Below are 25,761 nucleotides of genomic sequence, written 5' to 3' on the forward strand. Positions count from 1 at the left end.
CCTTTTCACTCTGGCTTCCAGGAAATTCAACTACCTACAGCAGTTACATTTTCCTTTATGGTGGACATATTTGTAGGCTCCTTTTTGGGGGCCTGCTTTTCTATTTGCATTGTCTTGTTTCATTTGGAACTTCAATTGCCTCAATCCTTTGTAGACATAAACAGCATAGAAAATTAAATGCAGGATAATAAAGTGAAGTGCTTCCCTCCCGTTTATCCAGGTGGAGGCTTCTTCAACGAAAAGGGTACTCACTGACCCTCCTGGGCACAGCAGCCACCAGGTGGCACCAAAGCTTCCCCACAGCCACCTTCAGGGATGCGATTTGGCTTGAAAGCGTTTCTGTTCAGCCGGCTGGTCATTTCTTAGACTGTGCCACACACATTCAGAGTGACTCCAATCCAAAATGCTCTGGGTTTAGTTTTAGGGACTGGGCAAGACTGACCTAAGGGAGTCAGGCAGCTTCTTTCAGGCACTCAACTGGTAAGATCAATATCTCAAATGTCTCAAATGGACCACTCCCAGCCAGAACAGTGCAGTGGGGAACAGTGAAGCAGCTCCATTTTTCTTTTTCTTTCTTTCTTTCTTTTTTTTTTTTTGAGATGAAGTCTTGCTTTGTCACCCAGGCTGGAGTGCAGTGGCGTGATCTCAGCTCACTGCAACCTTTGTCTCCTGGGTTCAAGTGATTGTCCTGCCTCAGCCTCCCAAGTAGCTAGGATTACAGGTGTGCGCCACCACACCCAGCTAATTTCTGTATTTTTAGTAGAGATGGGGTTTCACTGTGTTGGCCAGGCTGAGCTTGAACTCCTGACCTCAAGTGATTCACTCACCTCAGCCTCCCAAAGTGTTGGGATTATAGGTATGAGCCACCGTGCCTGGCCTACAGCTCCATTTTTCTATGCCACCATCCCAGATAACAGGAGGCGACACCCTCATCACAAACAGAGTTTGTGGAGGTTGTCAGTGGGACCCAGAAGGGATCTTTGTGCCTTCACCACGTGTTCAAGTGACTTCAGTCTGAAATGAGCGTGTTGCTCCTCATAATGGGAACATCACTTGGACACCAGTCCTCTCCCCCCTAAGATGGAAATTGTTAAAAAGACCCAAGCCTGCCGACATTACCATTCATGATCACCTCCATTATTCACTCAGGGAAATCAGATCTTTTAAAGCCACTTTGTAAATAGACCTCTGCACCCAAGACTAGAAAAAGCCTTCAGTAAAAGGTGGAAGAATGTACTTATATATAATCTTTAAATTCAGGTTCCTGACCCTTCATGGTTCCATCTGTTATAATAATAGTTTGTCAAAAGGTGTTTCCCTTGAGAACCCAATTTATTCATGTCAGTTTCTCATGCTATTTTCTGAAGGCTCTGCAGTATCTGATCAATTGTATTTCTCAGGAATGCAAGAGAAGCAGCACCCTACAAATGATGAGCACATGGAGCCATGTGGCCTGGGGCGGAGAAGGAGAGGGTGACTATTCAGCTATTCCTACAGCTCTCCTGAAATTCAGACCCAGGCACTGGTCATTACTGGTCGCTGATACCAGTCTGAGGGTATGAGGAGGGAGAAGCTGTCCACAGTTGGTTTTATTGCCCTTAAAAATCTTACAGGAATTCCATGTATCTATTCAGATGCCTCTTGGCTGACCGTCTGGAGAACTAGTTCATCTACAGAAAGTAGAAAGATAGGCTGGGTGCTGTGTCTCATGCCTGTAATCCCAGAACTTTGGGAGGCTGCTGCAGGAGGATGGTTAGAGTTTAGGTGTTTGAGACCAGCCTGGGCAACATAGTGAGACTCTGTCTCTACAAAAAATAAAAAATGAGTGGGGCATAGTTGTGCATCTGTAGTCCCAGCTACTCAGAAGGCTGAGGTGGGAGGATCACTTGAGCCTGGGAGGTTGAGGCTGCAATGAGCCATGATTGTGCCACCGCACTAAGCCTGGGAGATAGTGATATCCTGTCTTAAAAAAAAAAAAGGAAAAGAAAATAGGGAGATGGGAAGATACCTGCATTTCTCCTGATTTATTTGTGGCCAGGAGCTCATTCCAAGTAAACATGTGGTCTCACCTGGGAACGCACTGGGTGGTGCAGTCTAATACACTCTGCTGTGACTGTCCCCCTGCCCTCAGACCCAGGGGCTCAAGGAGCAGCCAGTACTAAAACCCATTTATTCAAGCACACGTCAACCCTCCCATGTCACAAAAGTCTCTGCAGTGGCTTCACCCACTGCTTCCACCAGTTCCTCTTATGCTCCTTTTAACCAGTTGATGTGACCCAAGGTGGATTTCTGTAGGACTTGCCAGGTCAGTTGGGGACAGACAGACAGATTTGCTCTTTAAAGCAGACACTAGGTGGTGGTTAGTGTAGGCCAAAGTGGGACTCTGAGCAGTTATTTAGGGGTGAGGGGATCTTACTTGGGAAAGAGGCAAATGAAGGATGGGATATAACTCAACCAGAGCACTTACTAACATGCCCCCTTTCCTGGCAATGCTGGAGGAAGTGCATCGCCAAGGAAACAAGAGACAGGGTTCCGTTAAGTGACAAAAAACCAGGGCTACAATCCAGACTTCTTATACTACAGAGCCTAATACATACAGAGAGGAGTAATTTAGGAGACAACCTCAGTATCTTTCAATTTGAACACATTTATTGAGCACCTACAATGTGCCAGCATCTTTTACAAGGATAATACTTCAAACGAGTCAGGATCCTCCAGAGAGTATTGGGAGCCCTTCTGGATGAGGAAGATGCTACTGGAATGGCCAGAAATGGAAGGGAAGGCTTTGGTAAATGTGTTCCTGTGATTCCCTGTCCGTGGAGGGACTGCCATTTCCATGCAGTCTGCAGTAGGTGTCCTCTCCCTGCTCACCTGATGCTGTGGGAACATTTTGCATTTCTTGCTTTCAAATGCTGTCTATGATGTCCTTTGGGGTCACTCAGTTTGGTAGATTGGACTGTGATGAGAGCAGGTCATTGGGAAAGGGTGGGGCCAGAGTTGCACTCTAAAGCAGTCCTAGGTGAGCATGTGGGCATACTGAAATAAGGACACTGATTAGGGAGAAGGAGCTAGCCCTCGGCCGTTAGCCATTTTTTTTTTTTTTTTTTTTGCCTCACTGACTTTTGCTACTGATGAACTTGCTTCCCTGTTCATTGGAGGCAGTATCATCACCTCTGAATTATTTTTCTCCTTCTCCCTAATGTTGTTTGCAGGTTGCTTTTCATCATCAGCTATTGACTGAATCACATTTCTGGGCAGGAGGTGGAGTGCTGGTGGCTTTCCAGGAATCAGCTCTGCAGAAAGAAGCTCCTTCCTGTTCTGAGCCCTGTGGTTCTGTAGTCATTGGTCTGACCTGAGTAGCCCATTTTCTTGGCATGACACACCACAGCAGCAGTGTGCGGGAGACTTAGAATTTTTGTTGTTGACTGGAGCTGGGAATGTTGAATCAACCTCAGGCAACAGACTGGCTCAAGGGATAATAAGCTATGACCCTTGGGCCAAATCTGGCTCACCAGCTGTTCTTATAAATAAAGTTTTATTGGCTGGGAACAGTGGCTCATGCCTGTAATTCCAGTACTTTGGGAGGCCAAGGTGGGCGGATCACGAAGTCAGGAGTTTGAGACCAGCCTGGCCAACATGGTGAAACTCCATCTCTACTAAAAATACAAAAAATTAGCAGGGCATGGTGGTGTGCACCTGTACTCGCAGCTACTTGGGAGGCTGAGGCAGGAGAATTGCTTGAACTCAGTAGGCAGAGGTTGCAGTGAGCTGAGATTGTGCCATTGCACTCCAGCATGGGCAACAGAGCAAGACCCCGTCTCAAAATAAATAAATAAATAATAAAACTTTATTGGAACTCAGTCACTCCCATTCAATAACATATTACCCATGGCTGCTTTCAAACTACAGTGGCAGAGTTGAGTAGCTGCAACAGAGACCATATGATTGGCAAAGCCTAAAATACTTATTATCTAGCCCTTTTCAGAAAAAGTTTGCTTACCCCTTGTCCTGAATTAGTAGACTATATATTTTTAAAAATTTGAATTAAAGCACAATATTACAATTCTGAGTGTTGGAGAATCCAGAATGCTTGGGGCAAGACCTAAGGCTCTCATTACAAGGATGGCAAAGACTTGAAGCTTCAGCTGAAGGCTGATGGTTGGTAACTGCTGCCTGGAGGGTTGTGTTGGAAAGGACTCTGAGGCTGTGTCTGGGCTGGCGTGGGCATTTCCAGAGAGATGAACACTGTGCCATTATTAATTCAAGGAGCACCAGCCTGGGAATTGAGCTTGGCAAACCCATGCTCTTCTTCCTCAAAGGTAAAATAGTATCCAGGGACAGCTTGGCACTGCCCCCGATGCCAGCCTTTGGCGTTGCTGAGGTTGGAGCTGTAAACAAACATACCCTTACTGGGGTGAGAGGGAGGTGAGATTCAAATGCCATCCATGCTGTGACAGTAGCAGATAACAGGCAGGAAAAGCCAAGGTCGTTGGGCTCCAGCTCCAGTGTTAATTAAAGCTCCCATGCAGTCATGTGAGGCTGGCAGTGCACTGGTGTTTGTTCAGGAGAGTGTTTCATGGACAGTTTCCCGTTTGGGGGAGAACAGTATTATTAATCTGTGCAATCAAAATGCTGGCTAAAATGTTCCGAATCACTGAAAAATGAGAAACATAGGATGTGTGACCCAGCATGGTCACTGCAGAAAGCAGTAGACGGTGCGGCTCCTGTCATTTGAATATAGCCCTTAGACTGTGGTTTTTGAAAGTTGAAGAATCTTAAGCCTACCTGCCCATGATGTCTAATGGCCTGTAATTCTGTAATCCCAACAAATGCTCTTCCTCAGTGATCCAAATAAATTCAGGTAGTGGAGTGGTCTTCTGAAGCCCCTCGTCCATTCCAGTGAAATGTGCTGTTGAAAAGGTGTATGCAAATCTACTTTCTGGAACTCACATATTTTAAATGCACCAAGAGTCTGTTACTCATGCTAAATCTTTATAAAACACATTAGCAACTTTTGTATAAATCCAGAGTTTTAGGCGCTGCACGGCTTCAAGGTGAGGAATTACCTGTAGTCTGATATATGTTTACTTCTCAAGCTGACTTTCTCCACTATAAGCAGTGCTTAAACATCCCTAGGGCCACTGTTCTCTGGTAAAGTAAATATATATGGAGAATCCAGTAAGGTGTGCGTTACATTATTAGGCAGTAATCCCTCATACAAGTCACTTAGTATCTCTCCCACATTCAATGTTTTGGCCTTAATTGATTTTCCTTCATACCATGGAAAAATTGCCAAATTGGTTCTGGCTGACTAGGTTTTCTTTTCATTTCAAATAATGATATAAGCCATTTAAATTGTATAAACCCTCTAAACCATATCTCAAATGCTGAATATTCAAAAAATATATTTTATGACAAGTTTGTTGAGAATTTATTTGCATAAAAATGCCAGTATTTTTCTGCTGTGTCCCTAGAGATATACCACCCCCCAGATAAAAGTGGGTGGTAGGCAAATGTGCTACAGCTCCTGGGAAATGGATCATGAAGAATGCGGTGTGCTCAGCGGCCAGAGGGGCAGTGTGGCCTGAGTCTGTGTGTCTGAGTTTGTGTGTTTTGAGAACAAGAGCAGAGGGCATTCAGATGTAGAATTCCTCCACGTCATTATCCCCGGGGCCAGCCGACCCTGGGGGTGGTGGCACATCTCCATCAGTCTGCTTGACTTTGGGGGTGTTGCATGGTAGCTGTGGGGAGTCTGTGAGGGTGGAAGTGCTGGGAGCTGGGGGAGCAGCACCAGCTGTCGCTGAGGAGCTGGAAGACCTTTTGGTGAAGAAAGGGAGGGAAGCCCAGGAGGTCTCTGTGGTCACCCTGCTGACAGCGGGCAGTGGTCCCTCCCTGGAATCCTTGCGAGCCACCCAGTGGCTGCTGCATCTTTCGGAGGGGAGGGGTGTCTCCACTGTGCTGCAGAACCTACTGGGTGCAGAATATGCAGAGACCACAGACAGGTCCGAGGAGGAGAGCCGCAGGCCTGTGTCCACATCTGTCTCCTGGGCCCCCTCTAGGTCATCGATGGAGAGGAGGTAGCCATGTCTCCACTCTGATGCCCTGTGCCCTGGGGCACCTGTGTTTGAAAACCACTGTGGTTCAGCTGAGAAGGCCAGGGAGGGGCCTCCCGTGGGCAAACAAAACAAGGACTTGCTTCTCTGGAAAGACCAGGGAGGGTTGGGGGTGCTGTTGGCTCGTCCAGCAAATTCCTGCTGGTGCCCAGGAGGCAGGCCTGTCCGGATGGGCCCTGGGTGAGGACTGTTGAGCGGGGATTGCTGGCTGCTGCCAGGTGTATGGCTTGGTACAGCAGTGCTGGGCAAAGGAGTGGAATGACGTTTCTTCTCGGAGGAATGATGCACTCTGCCAGGTTTAGGAAACTTCTTATGCACCCTCTGTGCCTGTGGGGGGAAGGCAGATCACATTAGTGCAGGATGGGAATTGTTAAATCCATCAGGAAACACAGTTACCAGTCATTGGAAGCTCCTGGCAATGTCATGGCAATAAAGCATTACCAGCATTACCAGCTCTGCAATCTCTAGAGCAAAGACAGAGGTAGCAGAGCTTTGAGGAGCACCAGACAGACTTTTCAGTCTGAGGAACCATCTCCGAGGCCAGGAGGAGATTCAGCTCCTTATCACAATACAGAATACTTTTTAAAGCCACATGCCCATTGCGCTCAACAATTTGGCAAAAAGAACACGGGCCTGGCTGAGCAGGATAACAGAGATAAGAATGATCACAAAATGCAAAAAGAATGCTTGCAGGGTTTGTTTCCTTCCAACCAAAGAATCACAATGTGCCCACCTGATTGACAGACACTGTTTGGAAATGTTCCTGATGAGAGGACAGAAGTGATCAGGATGGGCTATGCACAGACCATTTCAGACCAGATCCACATGGGATGTGATTCTAGTACATGCATGATAGCCAGGACACAATCTTAGGGTGGGGTGGTCCATGGTTCCAGACAGTAAATCCTCCATGAGTGAGGGGCTATTGGGGTTAGCATTTATCTACTTGTTGCTGTAACTACTGATTTCTCTATATACGACGCCTTTCAGGAACTGTGTACACGAAAGGGAGCTGCCACCTGCTGACTGATCCTGCAGATCCTGCAGGGGTTGGATGAGAAGCTTTGCCCTGTCATATCCTAGCCTGTCCTTCTGGTCCAGCAGCCCTACCCAGCCCTCACTGCAGCTCACCAGTAACCCGTTTCTGTTGCGCAGAACTGGAGACCTCTCTTCCAATGCGCGTTTGCACCAGGGTCTACTTCTCTCAGATTCTCTCTCTGGTCTGTGTCCAGGCCTACAGGCCAGAACCCAAGGCCAGCCTTACTATCCATCCAAGGTTTCAATTAAATAATGGGTTTCAGGACAGTCGGTCTGGCTTGACTTAGTATATATTAATAGTATCTGATTTACAAATCCCTGAAATAAGAAAAGAGTTCTGACTGGGGTTTACTCCAAGGGCTCTCTCCTGGCATCCAGCAGGAATGAAGAGTTACCCCTTTGGGATGGAGTAAGGAGCAGCCCCAAAAGGCCTGAGAGGTGTCACAGCTGGGTGGCAGATGGGGAAACAAACCAATTTTCTTAATCATTTGAATTGGCTGAATAAAAGAGAAAATAAGTCATGAGGCTAGGGAAAGAAGTCCTTGGGGTAGGGGGAACAATGTTGATTAATTCAAATGTCTATCTTATTTTTTCCAAAAGCCAATTCCCTTGGGTGCCCTGATATCATTTTCTTTCTTGATAAGTATGCATCACCTTATAACTTCTGTCTTCAAAGTCTTATTTGAGAACATGCACTTGGTGAAAAATTTTGCAGTCTGAATCTGCCTGAAAAAGGAAGCCTTTGTGGTTATTGCTTTATGAGGAGCAAAAGGTCAAGGTTCCCATACAAGGAATGCCAGGGGACGTCTAAATCTTCCCACTGTCAGGGAATAGGGGACTGTTCAATTTGGCTTAAAATCAGGCACAACTGATGGAGGATGAACATTGTGTAGTTTTGCAGAGATTTTCATGACTGTGCTTGTTTAACAGAAATCTATCTGTACTCTCTTATTTTTACCACATGATGAAGGTAGGAATCCAGACAAACCTTACATTCTGCTGCTTTGAAGAGAGATGGTACCTGGTCTTTTTCACTGGAGGGTGCCCACGTGCACAGTGGAGCTGCCTGCTGGGTGGGCGGAATTTGAGGCTGGCACGGCACTGTGAATAACGGCAGGAATCCTGGGCGGCAGCAGGAGGCAGGTGGCTGAGGAGTCTCCACATCCCTCCTGAGGCCTGGAGCTAATGTGCATGCAGGGTTTGCTGGGCAGATCTGGTAGTATTCCCTGGCTCTGTCCAGTGGCAGAGGGGTCAGTTTCTAAAAGTGGGGTCTTGTTGTATTTACAGAGAACTTGCACCTGTGAAGGTTGGAGCTCCTTTAAGTGCGGTTCCCCTGGTGGTGGTTCCATCTCTGGCCTCTCTTGTGTGCTTGTCTGCTGACCAGAAACACTAGAGGCTGAGAGGGAGTTACTTTAGATGTTTCCAGAGACTCCTCCTCAGTGGACCTTTTTAGAGTGAAACAGGAACCTGAATCCTCCTCACATGGAAGCCTCCCCCTGGCTTTCAGCTCTTAGGGGCTGCCCTCCTGAGCTGCTCCAAGCCACAGCAGCGATGTACTGGTTCCTTCCTTTCTCTTCGAAGCAGTACAGGCTAGCTGCCTCCCTGGAATCCAGAAGCTCCCTTCTTTCTATTTAAGGAACTTTAAGGAACAGAATAGCGTCACATAAATTAATGTGCTGAAGGCAACCAGCCCGGGAAATTTACTTATGTCCCTAAAGTCACCAAAAGATTGGAATTCAGAAACTGATCCAAAAGTTTTTCCTGCACCTTTGAGTGCAGTTTGCAGTTGGGGAAGCAAAGCAGTCTGCAGTGGACCACTGAGCCAAAGCACCCTTTTCAAGGATCTGGGTGTCAAGAGGCTCATTCCCTGGCACATGGATAGAATCCTTTCTCTCTCCCTCCCTCTCTCTTTTTTTTTTTGAGACGAAGTCTCGCTCTGTCACCCAGGCTGGAGTGCAGTGGTGCAATCTCAGCTCACTGCAACCTCTGCCTCTTGGGTTCAAGTGATTCTCCTGCCTCAGCCTCCTGAGTAGCTGGGACTACAGGTGCCTGCCACCATGCTCGTCTAAGTTTTTGTGTGTGTCTTTTTTTTTTTTTTTTTTTTTTTGAGACGGAGTCTCGCTCTGTCGCCCAGGCTGGAGTGCAGTGGCCGGATCTCAGCTCACTGCAAGCCCCGCCTCCCGGGTTCACGCCATTCTCCTGCCTCAGCCTCCGGAGCAGCTGGGACTACAGGCGCCCGCCACCTCGCCCGGCTAGTTTTTTTGTATTTTTTAGTAGAGACGGGGTTTCACCGTGTTAGCCAGGATGGTCTCGATCTCCTGACCTCGTGATCCGCCCGTCTCGGCCTCCCGAAGTGCTGGGATTGCAGGCGTGAGCCACCGCGCCCGGCCAGTCTATGGCTTTACCTTTTTGTTCTCTTATTGGTGTCTTTTCATGAACAGAAGTTCTTTTTAAAGTCATTTATCTTTTTTCCTTTAAGGCTGGTACTTATTGTGCTCTGGTTTATTTCTTTATTTCTTTAGAGATAGGGCCTCCTTCTATTACTGAGGCTGGAGTGCAGTGGCACAATCATAGCTTACTGCAGCCTCAAACTCCTGGGCTCATGTGATCCTCCTGCCGCAGCTGCCTGAGTAGCTAGAGCTAAAGGCATGTGATACTATGCTCAGCCAATTTTTTTTTTTTTTTTTTTTTTTTTCTGGTAGATACAGAGTCTGGCTATGTTTCCCAGACTGGTGTTGAATTCCTGGCCTCAGGTGATCCTCCTGCCTTGGTCTCCCAAAGCACTGGGATTTCAGGCATGAGCCAACATGCCTGGCCCCTTGCTCTATTTTAAAAACTTTTTGCTACTGCATCCAGTAGCCATTGTGAACCAGGATTCCTGAGTACTGTGGATGACCACAAGTAGGAGAGAAAATAAGCCACTCTTGATTAAGCCACAATTCTTTAGGTCCCTGCCATTCTCAGTTGAACCTGAGCTTACAAATTACCTCAACAAATAAAAGACATTGATATATCTAGAGGAACTGGGTTAATTGTTATATCTTCACTTAGTTCTCTGAGGCTTTTAGAAACTGGGTTGCTTGACGTCTGACCCTGCAATTATGTGTTTAAACAAATGTTCAGTTTTGTACATAGCAAGCACTCAATACATTCTTGAATGAATAAATACAAAAACACATGTGAGATACAAATACATATCTTCTAAAATAACTTAAGGTAATTTCAAGGTACTTATACATGTGTAAGCATATACCTATATATCATAAGTCATAAATACCAATAAATATTATTTGATTTTAACAGAAAAAAGTTATGAGGACTCTGATATTTTCGGGAAAAGCAGTAGCCACATCTAATGATAAAGAGCAACTTTTCAAATTAAAAAATCTGAGTAGTTGCCTCAGGAACCAGCTTTGTTTAATACTGGTTGAGTATACCTAATCCAAAATCCGAAATCCAAAATGCTTCAAAATCTGAAGCCTTTTGAGTGCTGACATGATGCTCAAAGGAATGCTCACTGAAGCATTTTGGATTTTGGATTTCCAATGCTCAAGTGATAAGTATGATGTAAATACTCCAAAATCCAAAAAAATCTGAAATCTTAATCACTTCTGATCCCAAGCATTTCAGAGAAGGGACACTCAACCTGTGTCAGCAGCGACTCTTGGGAAAATGTGGCAAAGATCACAGGAGATACTATAGATACTATTAATAAACAGAAAAGGGCGGGGCACCTAGAAGTTCTAGGAAACAATCTGGATATTGATCTGACGTATATTAAAAAGCTATTCACTTAAGGAGGAACAACAGAGAAAATCAAAGTTGCAGCTGAGGACCCGGAGCTGGTACCAACAAATCTAATGATAGAATCTGTAAAACTTGAAAGAGTATCATGCTCGGGTGCAAGCTTTCTCTTTGTACAAGTTCTGCATCTTTCCCCAAATCATTTATTTTTGGTGTAATTTGTGAATTACCCTGCCCATTGGCTGTAAAACACAGGAGTAGACAGAACTGATTTTTATATTAACAAAGGATCAGCAGAGTTTCATTAAGTATCATTGATTTTAAGAAATTTCAAGAGAGAAATATCCTGTGATATAGTTCAATGACCAGGAGGAGTTGACAGAAATGATTAACAATAACTTAGGTTAAAAATCCCATTCTTACTTTATTTGAACAACAAGAGATAGAGTATTTTGTTTTTGAATTATCCAGATAATTTGTTCAATTCTCCAATTTAATTTTCTATTGCACTAAGGGTATAATGCTAGCTTGTGGGACTGAAGTTTAGCTAATTACTGCATTCTAGCCCAAAGGATTCAAGTTAAAAAAAAAAAAAAAATTATGCCAACACAGTGTTACATGCCTGTAGTCTTAGCTATTCAGGAGGCTGAGGTGGAAGGATCGCTTAAGCTCAGGAGTTTGAGACCAGCCTGGGCAACATAGCAAGCCCCTGTCTCATTAAAAGAAAAATTACATGCATACATATCTATTTGGGAGCCTGCCTGGAATCTTGGAGATTCAGTTTAATCCCAGTTGTCTCTAGCTCAGCACAATTGACATTTTTGGCTAGATAGCTCCTTGTTGGGAGAGCTGTCCTGTGAGGATGTTTAACGGCATCCCTGACCTCTGTCCACTAGATACCAATAGCACCCTCGCTACCTCCCAGTTGTGACAATCAAAACTGCCTCGGGATACTGCCAAATGTCCCCTGGTGGAGGAGAGATGCCAAGTGCCCCCAGGTGAGAGTTGCTGCTAAGCTTTTGTGTTATGAAAATATAATGCCCTTGCATAAACCTGGGGGTGTAAGTTCTGCGGGAATGCCTCCCTATCATTTTTTGAATTAAATTTTTATTTTTATAAACTGATATGTAAACAGACTTTTAAAAACAAAGTATACATTCGTTCTACAAAGCTTATAATGGGGGAAAAAAAGAGGTTTACCCTTATCCAGGTCTTATTTCTTAGAGCAGTGCTGTCTATAGAACTCTGTGCAATGATGTAAATGTTCAATATCTGTGCTGTCTGATTTGGCAGCCACTAGCCTGCCAGTTCTCCCCAGAGGGGACTCCCTCAGCCTCCTGCCTGGGCAGCTGTTAGGAACCTGGCAATCCCAGAAGTGCAATACAGAATTGCACTTCTTCCTCCTGGGCCCAGTATGGCACTCCCACCCTTGACTGTGCTTGGTGTCCTGTGGTCTAGGTCCCTGGTCCATCTTTCCAGAGTGTAAGCTTTGACCTTAAGGGGAAGAGGTAGCTGATCTGGGTGTTCAACTGGTGTGTGTGTGTGTGTGTGTCTGTGTATACAGCTTTATTTACAAAAATAGGTGCTGGGCCAGATTTGGCCTGTGGTCTTTAATTTGTTGACTCCTGTCAATTGCTTTCTGTACAAACTTCTAAACCAATTTTCCCACTCTTTCATCTAGGCACAGACACTGTCTATCTCCCATTTAGCCCGGTCATCTCCTTCCTGCTGCTTTCTTAGGGCCCAGGCCTGCAGCATCAAGTTTTGGCCATTCAGTGGCTCTGAATGATAAAGACAAGAGACAATCAGGGCAGGAGGGAAATGTGGTTTGGGGACTCTTGATTTGGTAGGGAGCAGAGGGGAGGTGTGCCCCCAAAGCCAACCTACTGACCTCATGTGCCCCCAACTTCCTTGTAAGAAGGTAGGGGAAAAAGGATATTCTGGTTTTGCTGAACTGGGCCACCCAGCCTGCTTTGAAGAGGGAAGTGGCTGGTCTCACAGCTGGAGCTTCTCTGAACTTTAAGTGTGAGATACTTACCACTGTTTTTGCTTTTTGGCCTGGACTCCAATCACTAATTCAGAGAAAAGTGAGCCCCCACTACTTGACATAATAAAAATGGATTACGAAAACTCAGAAGCAGTGCTACTGCAAGGCTGAGCTAGCTGACCATGTCAGAAAAGGATCCACGCCTAAACTGTGGTAACACCAGTGAGTCAAGTCTCCTCAACACTCTCAAAACCTTCCACTAGACTTGGTGAGGTTATATTACTGCCCAGACTGCAGCTGGGCATCACAGTCCCCACCTAACCATCCTCCACTCTGGCCACCCACACCATCATTAGAATCAGTGAATACACGTATTTGCCAGGAAAGATACTGGCAGCATCCTCAAGACTGAGATTGTCATGAAATCATGCCAAGTGGAACAGAAATGAGAGCAGAATTTATTGTATTATGTGGGTCAGTACTTTGCAATCCTGGTTGCACATAAGAATCACCCAGGAAGCTTTAAACAACAACAACAACAACAACAACAACAACAAGAACAACAAAAAACGCTCCAGAGCAACTGAAACAGAATCTCGGGGGTGGGTCCCAGGCATCAGTTGAAAGGCTCCCCAGGTGATTTGAATGAATGTGCAGCCAGACAAGGGTCAACTTTCTGATTTTCCCTTCTGCCTAGCTGACTTTACTTCTCTTGTTCTGGGGCCCTTATCTACTTTTATGGCTACTGAAATTATTTTATTCTGAATGACCTTATATTTTCATGACTATATACTCTTCCAAACTTAAAAATGCCCTTTGTTACTCTCTGTGAACTAAACTCTTGCAACCTCCCAAATCCAAAAATCTATGATTGTGGAAAGCTGTAAAAATGGAGATCTAGAAAAACCGTGCCCCGTCTAATGTGCAGTGAGAAAGCTAGTGGGAGAGGCGGCCCAGCACACAGGAGCGTTCTGTCCCCTTCTGTCTTATCCCTACTATCTTAATTCCTTTAGCATTCACATTTCCCCCTCTTTGTATGCAATTATCTTGGCTAAAGTAGGCTGAACTTGTCCTTTCAATTAACCTCTGTCTGGAAAATGATATGGATAATGGAAATTCCAGAGAATGAATTTCCACTGCCACATTTCCCTCTCAATAAATTTTTATTTTGTTCTTATCTGCAGATCTGTTTAAATAACAAAACTTGCTTTTTAGCCTTGAATCCTCATCAGTTCCACCCATCTCTATGGCTTACATAAGTTTGCTTTTGCAGTATTATCTGTTAGCTCACTTAAAACAGAGAACTATTATATTTGTAATGCTTATGCCCAAAACACAGGCTGCCTACATCAGAAGAGATCAACTAACCACCCACAGGACAAAGACTCAGGCTGAACAAAGGGCCCATCCAGCCTTCCTCAGAATACATGGACGTCATGGCCATTGTAGATTTTAAAGAGTAACTATAGATCTAATCTTTTCCATAAATCTGCCTAAGGGGGGAAAATGTTGATTGCTGAAATTAGCCTTGTACTAACAATGCCTCTTCTCAGCAAATAGAATTTAGGACACCTCAAAGTTTTGTGGGTTAGTAAGATTCATGCCAAGAATAAGTCAAAAACTCACTGTGGCTATTCTATTATCTGCAAAGCAGCAGTCCTTAGGTGCTCTCCTGGCCAGAATTCTGTGTGGGCTTTCTTGAGTGGTAAAAAGCAAGTAAGAACATTATAAATTTAAAAAAATTCCTATCTTTGAAGTGCATAGTATTTAAGACACAAATGCAGAAACAAAAGGACCTAAAGACAGGACAACTTGACAGATGTTCAAAGAATATGTCAAGTAACTAAGCATCTTCTCCAGAGACAAGATGGGAAGAAAGTACATTGTAAGTAATGAGTTATCTCAAGTTTGCATTTTCAGATATGGCAGCAACCTTGTATGTAGTCAGTGGGCTATTGCCTGAAGAAGTACCAGCCTCTTAACCTGCTGGGGACCCTTAAGGCTAGAGGATGATCTGGGTCTGGGGTCTCTGATTCAGGCTGGGCCCACCCTGGAGTTGCAAAGGGCCTTCAAAGAGACAGGCCAGAACCCCACATCCACAGGATCTGGAAGAACCCAGAGTAAACAGGACATCTCCAGGAGCACTGTGGGTGAGAAGTGGCCCCCAGAACTGTCTCACTGATTCTAAACTCACCCAGGACAGTATTTGGGTCCTGGGATCCTGGCTGTACCTGAAGTAGTCCTGGCTGGGATTAAACTAACCCTCCACAAGATACCTAGGGTGGGTGTTTATATAATCAGATAAAATTCTGGAATATCAAGGTAGGTTTTCTGATCTGCTTTTGGGTACAGAAAAAAAAAATCAAAACAATACTTTTAAAAATTAACATTCAATTAATTAAAGTTACCAATTTCAAACCCAATTTTCCCTTAAATTGATTGAGTTCAACTCACAAATCTTATTCTATTAATAAGTCTAGCAAATGTTAACAATTAACAATTATTTTTAAAAGGGCTATGTAGCTTAATTTCCTTTAACATCTTAAACTTCATTTATACATTTAATGTTTTGATTTTCTTTTTAAGTAGTTCAGTGGTCTCATTAATAAATAAAATCTTTAAAGTACTTAAGTGACTCTTGTAAATCTAACCAATTCAACATACAAACATGGTGACAATTAGGTCCTCTTAGCTGTTCCAATGTTACAAATTTCCTAAAGCTTTGCTCTCATATCCCTTAACTTAAAAGTACAAATCTAAATCAATTCTCAACTACATTTTAAATTGGTATCACAAGGTTGACCTCTTGTCTTAATAGGTCAAATTCTCTGAAACACAACAAATTCTTAAAATACCAAACATGACCAAATTGTTTCTCAGCTACCACAAACTATGTTAATATAATGTATTTTTACTGTATTATTTCTATTCTAAAGTTTTCTGGGATTAAGTGTCCATTAAGGAGGTAATTATATCATTTCCAACAGTTTGGTGTTGCTTTTCTAGCTGACTGAGGTTGCACACAGACAGCAATTCTGGCCAGGGGGTGTCCCAACAAGGAGGGACACACAGCAGCCTCTTTTGTGGTTTCTGTAACAGGGATTCAGAACTGAACAGGGCTGTGCACATGGCCCATCTCTCTGCACTTTACTCAGATTGTGGCTAACTTCCATCATGGCTTCATTGGCTCTGCATGTCTTTGTTTCTCCTAAGATACTTACATCTTTCTCAGTTGGATTCTGCATCTCTCTTGAGGCTTTGCTGCCTCTGTAGCCCTCTGATAACTTGATGTTCCTGAGTTAATGGAGGAGAGGAGCTAGTTGAACCTGGAAGCCCCAGCTGTTTAAAATGTCCCACTTGAGTGTGATACTAAAGGAGCAACCCCAAACCAGCCAGGGCAACTGAAGAGAGAAGCAGGTTTAGGTAAGAAAGCTGCTAAAGGTGCTCATAACTTGGCGATCAACACCATTAGACTTAAGCGGATCTTGGAAAGCAATTTCCTTTATTGACATTCTGGGCCCTACAACATGGTGTCGACCATGCACAGGCCTCCTCCTGAGGTCCCAGTTGCACCTGTTTATGCTACAGGACCCTGATCCTGCCACCGGGGTGACTGAGCCGGGGTAACTTACCACTAACAACACTGCAAGTTTATAGCAACTGTAAACTACGACCTAATGAAAAGCAACTAAAAGACTGAGCTGAGCCAACTGGATTCCCCCTCTTCTTAATAGTGTGGGTTGGGTTTTGACTTTCACCCATTTCCTCTAGTGAAAAGGAGATAAAAGACCTTTTTATTTTTATTTTTTATTTTTAAAAATATGACATTAAGAGAAGGTTATAAAATTATTTCTTCACTCAATAATGACCAACTTCTGGAAACTTCTTCCTTGGTCCTGTTATTTCTTCAGCCGTTCTCATTGCTCCTTTCCATTGCCCTTTCAAAGGAAAGATGTCAGAACTGAATTTGTCCCCTAAGACTGTTTTATTCTTTTGTTTGTCAAGGACAGAAACCCAACTCACACTATTAAGAAAAGAGATTTAATGAACTGGGGAGATGTCCACAACTGCAGGAATGCAGCTGGGCAACAGGATAAGTGGAGCTAAGGGTTCAGATGCAACAAGTCCTGTTCTTTCTCTTCTTTGGCCTTCTCTCTGCAGGTCAGCACCCTTCCTCTCACTCAAGGCAGGATGGCTTTCTCTCCCTGATGGAAAACACAGCTGCTGACCATTCCCCAAACTTTACATGGAAAAGCCAACTTTCTTTCCCAATTCCAATCCCCAATGCCTCGTGACATCTGGTGCACAGATAGTCTTGACACACTGACTACGGCTAGGGAGGCGGGACTGGGTTATTCTGACATGGCACTTCTGTGTGAATAGGGTAGGAGGCTCTCAGTAAAAGAGTACTGAAAAGGAACACTTCAGTTGGCCACAATCTGGAGCTGACCGGTGCTGAATATTAGGAGAGGGGCAGCTGAACCCTTACACTCAGATCGTTGCTTAGGTGGTTCAGTAGTAGCTGTTTCTCTTAAAACAGCTAGATTACATTTCTCATTTACATTGTTTGAAATGAATCAGAAAAGGAGAACGCTTTTAGAAAAAAACTTATTTACATGAAAACTAAGTGACAAGAAATCTATAAAACCAAATTCCTTGGAAATTTATAGGAAATGAGCAGACAGCCATAGCCTAAAGATTTAGGTCTGACTTCAACCCAGCAGTTCTAGGTATTTTCTTTGCTTCTCAATTTCAGGAAGTTATTCTTCTCTTTTGAGGTCCAGAAAAATCTATTTGCAGTTTCCTACAAGTATTTCAGATAAACAATTAGATACTAGGATCAAACTAAAATGACACACATTTAAAAAATTTCAAAATCCTATATATTTTGTATAATATATATTATGTAAACACAAGGGAATATATTTGAAAACAAATGTGGTCATTTCTTCCACAGGAGGTTTATCTACATGCTTCCAGAAGTTTTTGGTTTGGATTACTAGTGGATCTTAGCATGTGTGAGGACAATAATGGCTTAATTCAAGTAACTAAAAATCCTTATGCTTTGGAGGTTTAGTGAACAGTGATTTGAGAAACAGAATCAGCCTCCTATTACAAGTTTTAAAAAGCAGGTTGAACCCATTTCCCCCATCAACTTTCCTAATACACTACATAATTTTTATTACAGCTATTGTTTATTATCTGCCTGCCCCTGCTAGAATATAATTTCACTAGGGCAGGGACTTCTGTCTGTGTTGTTTACTGATGATTCTGAGCTCACAGGGCCTGGCACAGAGCAGGCACTCTATAAACTGGCTGAATGGACAACTGGTTAAATTTAGGCATGACAGAAATTCCTCCTGACGTAAAGATTACAGGTCTGTGTTGATGCCAATAACTGCCATAAGGATTAACTATAGTAGCAGATGCTGTGGCAGGACTTTTCTTTTTCCCGAGTGTCACTATGAGGGCAGCGGTGCATGGTAGAAGCCCATGGGCTCTGTGTGAGCAGAGGCCAAGGAACGTGGCTATGCAGGAAGCAGGCCCCCCTTCTCAAGTAGGTGGCCTTGTCTTTCAGGATGATAGTACTCAAGCTTTCCTGCCCTTGCCACCTCCATTCTGACTTACAGACATTTTTACAATTGCTATAAACTTGCAGTGTTGTTACTGGTAAGTCATCAGTCTCCATGGCTCATAATGGGCCCCATCACCTTCTAAAATCTAGTTGTCAAGTTCTGCCATAAACAAACACCTGCAGATGCATCCTCAGAGCATTACTGAGTCCCTGCGAACTGAACCGGCTTTGGGGTTGGACAGGTAGATTCCTGGTCACTAATGCACATTAAAAGTACAATTTTATTTTACAAAGGTGGTTTCAAAGAAAAAAACAAAAAAGGAAAAGAGTACAACTTAGATACCTACTTTAGGAGGACAGAGACGCTGTGTTTGTCTTATGTTTTACCTAGCAGATGACAGTTTTATATATTCTAAATAAAAATCTGGCAATGTTTATTCAGTGGCCTCCACTGGTGAAAGGCCCCCAAAACTATCCCCTAAAAATGGCTGAAAATACGTGCACTTTTCTCCAATGTTTATCATAAAACTTTCAAACATCCAAAAGTGTTAAAGGACAACACCCCTATACCCACCACTTAGATGAAGTTGTCTTATTTTAAAAATCTACATATGCACATATATTATCTATATATGTAAACATATATGTATGAGTACATATGTAATATAATCTGTATAGTTTTTTGGTGAGCCACTTGAAAGTAATTTGTGGCATCTTCTAGAATAATTTATATAAATCCCACAAATGTGACTGAGATGGGCACATATTCCCATCGACCAATCAAGCATCTTGAATTCCTATCTCAGTCAGGAAGGTGATATATTTTGTGGTCTGAAAAGAGGCCCTTGCTGTTGGGAAGGCCCTGGGCAGCCATCAAATTCAGCTAATGGTGGAGCCACCTCTGTGTATTTCAATCCTTAGTGTTTTATGGGCTCTGATGATGGTGGTGGCGGTGATAATGGTAATAACAGCAGCTAATTCTTAATAGTCCTTACCGTGTGCCAGGATTTACCATGCTAAATTCTTTCCCTATATTTTGTTCATTTCATCCCATAACCATGTGGCCTTGACTGTGTTGACTTAGGCACACAAGAACCACCCAGAAGTCCCTTTCCTGCCACATTGTATAGGGTTGGGTGTGAGGTGGAAATGCAGAAGTGGTCATTTCTTCATGCTCTGAAGGTTAGAGTAGGGCTGTCCCCAGTCAGCTGGCTCAGTGCTCCCAGGCCTGCAGCTCCCCAGCTCTCACTAGATCTCCATTTTCAGCTTCACCTGGCCCTGGGCAGGTGTGTTTTAGGACCATGGCAAAGGGTACCAGCTGCTCCTCAGGTCACCATGTCACAGAATTTGAGGTGGTGAGAGACAGATGTGGGTTCCAGCACATCCCAGATCTCCCTGACTTCCCCCCAGACTTCTTTCCCATCTGGTGGCCAAGCCGACCTGGGAAGATCTGAGCCCCAACACCAGGAGTCTCCTTCTCCACCAGCTCCCCTGACTGTGTGCCATCCTTAGGCTAGATCACTGGTAAGCCTCTGAGTGAGCCCTGAGTGGTACAGTCATCTTATGAGGTGCTTACTCATAATACCCCCATTTTACAGATAAAGAAATAGAGGCACAGAGAAGAAAAGCAACTTGCCCAGGGTTGTAGAGCTAGCATTTGGAAGAGATAGGATACAAACGCAAACCCTGGCTTAGAGACCAGTCTTTGGATCATTGTTTTACTAATGCACAAAACAGGAAAAATGATTCTTAGTATCAAGGCTTGAAGATGATACATACACAATGTCTGAACCATGACAGGTGCAAATATACGCTTAATAAATGTGATGGACATCTCAGTTACTCTGATTTGGTTATATGAGTGTATCAGATGGCCACAAGTACTGTGAAAATATGTACAGCTATTATGAATCCATAAAATGCATAAGCCAAAATTTCAAATAAATAAATGGAAGCCACTGCTGTGGAAGATAAACAGTGTATGCAATTTTTGTTTTTTTTTTTTTAAGAGACAGGGTCATGCTATGTTGTCCAGGCTGGAGTGCAGTGGCTATTCACAGACGTGATCATAGAGCACTGCAGCCTGGAACTCTGGGGTGCGAGTGATCTTCCTGCCTCAGCCTCCCAAGTTACTGGGACTACAGGCATATGCCACTACATCTGGCAGGTGTATGCAACTTTGAAGCTGTCTTAAGTTTCAGTTAAGAGATACCTCAAAGCACAGGCCACTGAGGAAGGACTGATGCAGAGGGGCTGACATATAGGCAGGGCTTGAGTTTCTGAGGATGTAGAAGGTGAAAGGTCAGGTTTTGAAGAATCCTATAGGATAATGGAAACATGGACAACTGGCAGGGAGAGGGGGTGCCTTGGGGGTGAACCCAAGTGGCTGCTTTCATCCAGTGACTATAAGGTTTTATTTAAAGCCATTTCTTATTTATTTCCTTTTCCAAAGTTGGACAAATAGCAATTGTGGGCATTAAAACCATTCCAGAGCGAGCAAGACAGCACCACTGGCCTAGAGTACTAATGGGTATAGCTACTAAAGGCATCAGTCACCCTTAACTTTGTTCTTGGCCACCTGAAAAACATTTATGCACCTTCAAAAAGTCATAATGGAAGGCCATTTACTGTTATTTTGAATGATTCTCCTAAAAGGACATAATGAGATTCAGCACCCAGAAAAGTTTGTTTTCAGATCTGGATTTTCGTTTTAATCAACTAATGAAAATTTCATTTTTCTTTCTGATTTGGCTTCCAGGAAGCTGAGCACTTAATCCTCAATTCCTTTCTCTGCCCTTGCTATATTTGCTTTCTAATCTCGTAGGACAACTATCCTGCTATGTATATATTTACTGAAATTTTTAAAGATGGCAGTATATAATTTATAAATACCAAATACAGACACTAAGAAGTACTGAAGAAATAACAACTCAAACTAAACAGGATTATAGGAAATTCCCAAGAAGCACACTGAAGGGACACCATTGACTTGCTTCCTTCTCAAAGGGGATTGGAGAGCTTTGTGTGCCTAGGCGGGGTGCTGTGCTTGTTTCAGCCAGGTTTCCCACCTACTTACAAAGCCCTGAGTCTGAAGCTCATGTAGCACAGGGTTCACTCGGCCAAGTGAGGGTCCCCCTGAGAGGCATGTGGGGCTCCATCTCTTGTTGATCCCATCACTCTCCAGCCAGGGCTGTGCAATGCTCTTGTCCCTGGAAGGGTGAGGATGCACGGGAGAAGAGGCATCTTCAGGGATGTGGTGAGGTCCAGGGGAACAGAAAGGTTGGCAAAGGGACCAACGACCATTCAGGCCCTTTTTCCATCCCATGCTGGGGAATGCACAGAGAGCAGGCTCTCTGCCTGGCCAAGAGTAACCCAGTCTCTTGGGGCAGGGCTGGCATTATGGCAGGCAGGCCAGCGTGGGCTTTTCAGGAGCAGATGGACGGAGCCCCTGTGGGCTGGGCCTGGAGGTCTTCACTCCTTACCACCTCCCTTTGGGGCCAGCGTGTCTCCCTCCCACCCTTGGTCCGAACACCACAGGAGATGTCAGAGTGAGAGGCCCCCTAGTGGGAAAGGCTGTGGCTCCCCACTAAGGACTCGCAGCCTTCCAGCTACACTGACCCAGCAGGGGCTACAGTGGGCCCAGGAGCCCTCTGCCTGACCCTGTGGCTTGGATGGGTGCTTGCAGACGTCTGAGGCCAGTTGATGCTGGTCACGTGACACTAAATTTTAAAGCTTACTGAGAGCCTGCTGTGGGCAGGTGCTGAGCTAGTTGCCTGGGTAAATAGTAACTGGATTCTCACACATGTCCGCTTCCAGACCACCTTGGGAAGAAAGTGACTTCTTTGAGACAACAAAAATCCAAACTAGTAGAACCTAGATTCTTTGGTAGCAAAGCAGGGATTCCCTTCCCATAAAGTCCCAGGGCCCAGGGGCTCAATCTCTCAGCATGAAGCCAAGAACCAGGAGGAAAGTTCCTTAAAGTGAACGTAATGTTTGACCTTCCGTTTGAATGGGAAAGAGGTTGGCAGCAGAAAAGAGACAACTAACCCAAAGGTCTGAAACCCATTTAGGAAAAGGTTCTTCTCCTACATTTTGGGGGATAAGTGAGGAAGAAAAAGAAAAAAAAATTAAAGAATTTAAAGAAAAATATTGACATGTAGCTCACATGACAAAAATGATGTGGATGAAAATGTACCAAAATGCTCTGTGATGGTGGTTGTATCATGAGTGATTTTTAAAAATACTGTGCAACTTCCAAAACTTTTTTTGGGTAATTTGGTTTTATTACTTTCTAATAAAATTATAATTAAAAGTATGAAAACATCAAAAGAAGGATAAATAGAAGCTAACAAAAAAATAACTACTAACATGGGGGAAAATTCAGTGGAGATTAAAGTAGGTTTTTGATCTGGTGTTTGAAGAACAGGCCAACCTGACGAAGCTGGCAGGTCACAGGACAGATAGGATTTGGTCTCTGCTTTGTGAGATCTAGAGCCTGGACTTCTAACTGCTGCCTCCCAGCAGGCATTGGCCATGCCTTCCTGTTTTCCTGGCCCAGGAGGGTATCCCTCCAAAGCCACACCCCACTTCCCTGTGCCATGGCTCTCATGAGCCATGGCACAGAACAATCGGAACCAGCTGTGAACTTGGGGCACAGGGACCCTCTGGTTCATCTTTGTCCCCCTGCAGTGCTGTACTTGGCTGAAAGGAGCTGTTCAAAGAGTTTGCTGACCTGAGCAGCTCCTGGAAGTGCTGGACTGGCCATTTTTGGTGTGGTTTACTCACAGGCACAGAGCAGTTGGCTTGCAGTCTTGTGTCCCTGGGGAGGGGCCCTGCCTGCTGGGCACCACTTGCTACATGAAGAAGCAGCAGCACTTTCTCCAGATCTCCTATCAAACCTCCCTTAGGAAACGGAACCCTGAACACACCAAACTAAATAAGCTAAGTGAGAAAGGAAGGCCAAAAGGGAAAGCTGTTCCAAACTGAGGGTAGAAAACAGTGCTTCAGACTCCTCATTTCCTTCCTCCACCTCAAAGATCTGCCTGCAATCATAGTTTGCTTTTTTCCTACAAGAAAATTACTCTTCCTCTCAGGGCTGAAAAGGTGATGATGTCACTTATACCTGCCGCAGGAATATCAAACCCAGACAGTGCTCTGAGAAATGATTTTCTGGGGTGACTTCCAAGCACTCTGGGTAGCCGGCACAGATAAAATGGCCCTGTGCAGGCAATGCAGTTGGCTGAAATAGCGATTTCCTTCAAAGTCTCGGCCTAGGGGCAAGCCCATGGTGGGCATATTAGTATCACTTCCCAGGTCCGGGGACCCTCTGCGCTAGCCCTGTGCCCCATAGACTGCTGTTCGCAGGTGTCTTCCTGCCCCCACATGTGGATCTCCTGCCCCTCAGGTCACTGCACCCCTGCCCAGAAAATACCAGAGCCCAGGCGGGAGTAATAAGGCAAGCTAATGCTTACTGAGTAGCTGCTGTGTATCAGACATCAGGTGCTAATGGGATAAAATCAGTTTGAGGAAGGTTTGTTCACTCTCCAGACACCTCTTGAGACTTGTATTCTTGATGGTCTTACTGAGCCTGTTATTAATGAAGACTACAAATGTTTCAAAAAGTGGCCGTGTCTTAGGTGGCGGTAATCAAACCTGAAGCAGCAGCTGGGCTATCCTGCCCTAGAGTACGCTGTGCCTGGCAAATGTCTAGGAGGGCGCTACTGGCCAGTTTCTGGAGCCGGTCAGAGAGGCAGAACTTCAGCCTCAGCCCACATCTGCTGGACCAGACCCTCTGCAGGTGGAGTCCAAAAGTCTGTCTGACAAGCCTTCCAGGCTTTTATGCCTTCTAAAGTTGGAGATGATGCCAGCACTGGAAATGCCAGGTCTCTACTGGGTCCATGAGTCAGCTGTGCCTCCATCCACTCCAGTCCTACCACTTACCATCTGTAGTACTGGGAAGCAGGCAGTTTCCTGACCTAAGTATCAGTGTGTGCATCTGCAAAATGGAGATGAGGCTGGTAGAAATGCTGAGGGTTAAGTAAGATATTAGATCACACTTAGCTCAAAGTGTGGAACCTATTAAGCGTGCAATTAACATCAGTTATCATATTATTATTTCTAGGGTAAAGGCTTTCCTGCATGAGCTCATTCCCAGGCAAGACCAGTTGGGGAGAGTCTGTCACCACTTCTGGCAGCAAGAAGCAGAGGTGTCATGCCAGGAGGGGAGACCATGGCAGTGTGTGTCTCTGGCCTTCCCAGGGACACTGGCTGAGCCCTCCCCTGGGAGAAGGGGGGCTCTCTCATAGCCACATGGCTGGCCTGGGGATGGAGGACTCCATCAGCACAGCCACCATTTTTTGTGTGTGGAAGGGAAGCTGGCCCACAGGCCTCAGGCTTGGCATGAGGGGCAGGGACAGGGCCCAGGATGGCTACCTCATAGCCTGCTTTACTCTCTGTCCCTGCTTTCAGTGGCTGGAGGTTCCTGCTCACAGCCAGCCAGCAGACACCACGGCCCCAGGAGCCCTCCTCCCAGACACCTCCTTACATAGCTTCCTCCTGTGTCCTATTGCGGGGTCCTCCTCACTCTGCACACACCCAGGAACTGCTTCTGAACCGCCCCCTCTGCTGAGGCTCTCCACTGCTCCCTCAGCCTCCTGCACACACCCCCACCAGTCCAAGGTCGCCATCTCCACCACCTTTCCTCCCTTTCCTTCTTTTATTCATTCCACAAACACTGGGTGTCTAACACGTGCCAGACACTGTTAGAGGTGCTAGCGTGACAGCAGTGGGCAAACAAGACCAAGTCCCTGCCCTCAAGCTGCTTGTCCCTGGTGGGGGGGTGGCCAAGCCTGTGATGTGGGCAGTTGCCATTCACTGGCAGCTGACAGGGCTACAGGGAGGAACACAGCGAGGTGAGGGGGACGGGCTGGGGCATCTGTGCCTGAGAATGAGAGAGGGGCAACTACGTTTCACAGCGGGAAGACCGACCATTCTTCCCACAGATCTCAGTGAGCCTCCAGGGAGGGGAGACCTGTGGGGGTGAAGCAGCCAGTGTGTGTTTATCTGGGGAGGGGATCAGGAGATGGGTGCAGGAGAGGTGAGCATGGGAGGTAACCTGCGTTCTGAAGGACCCCAAGTGACACAGGGTCACAGGGAGATGAAAGGAGAGGCAGGAAGTCAGCGGGAGGCAAAGGCAGGAGGCCCTGGGAAGGACTGGGCTTTACTCTGTGGATGCACAGCCGCTGGAGGGGGCTGAGCAGGAGTCACATTATCTGATTTGCATTGTAAAAGGATCCGTCAGCCTT

At 45.1% G+C, this 25,761-nt stretch overlaps 1 protein-coding gene across 1 annotated transcript in view; it reads right to left on the reverse strand.

Annotated features, from left to right (window-relative positions):
- Positions 1–2,631: 2,631 nt before the first annotated feature.
- The window catches only part of FAM124A (family with sequence similarity 124 member A), a 59,863-nt gene continuing 36,733 nt past the window's right edge, over positions 2,632–25,761 (reverse strand). The window contains exon 4 of the mRNA XM_010363814.2: positions 2,632–6,440. Coding sequence (XP_010362116.1) covers positions 5,637–6,440 — 804 coding nt within the window. The 3' untranslated portion in view covers positions 2,632–5,636. The remainder of the gene's footprint in view (positions 6,441–25,761) is intronic.

This window comes from Rhinopithecus roxellana, chromosome 18 (assembly GCF_007565055.1).
Source record: "Rhinopithecus roxellana isolate Shanxi Qingling chromosome 18, ASM756505v1, whole genome shotgun sequence".
NCBI lineage: Eukaryota > Metazoa > Chordata > Mammalia > Primates > Cercopithecidae > Rhinopithecus > Rhinopithecus roxellana.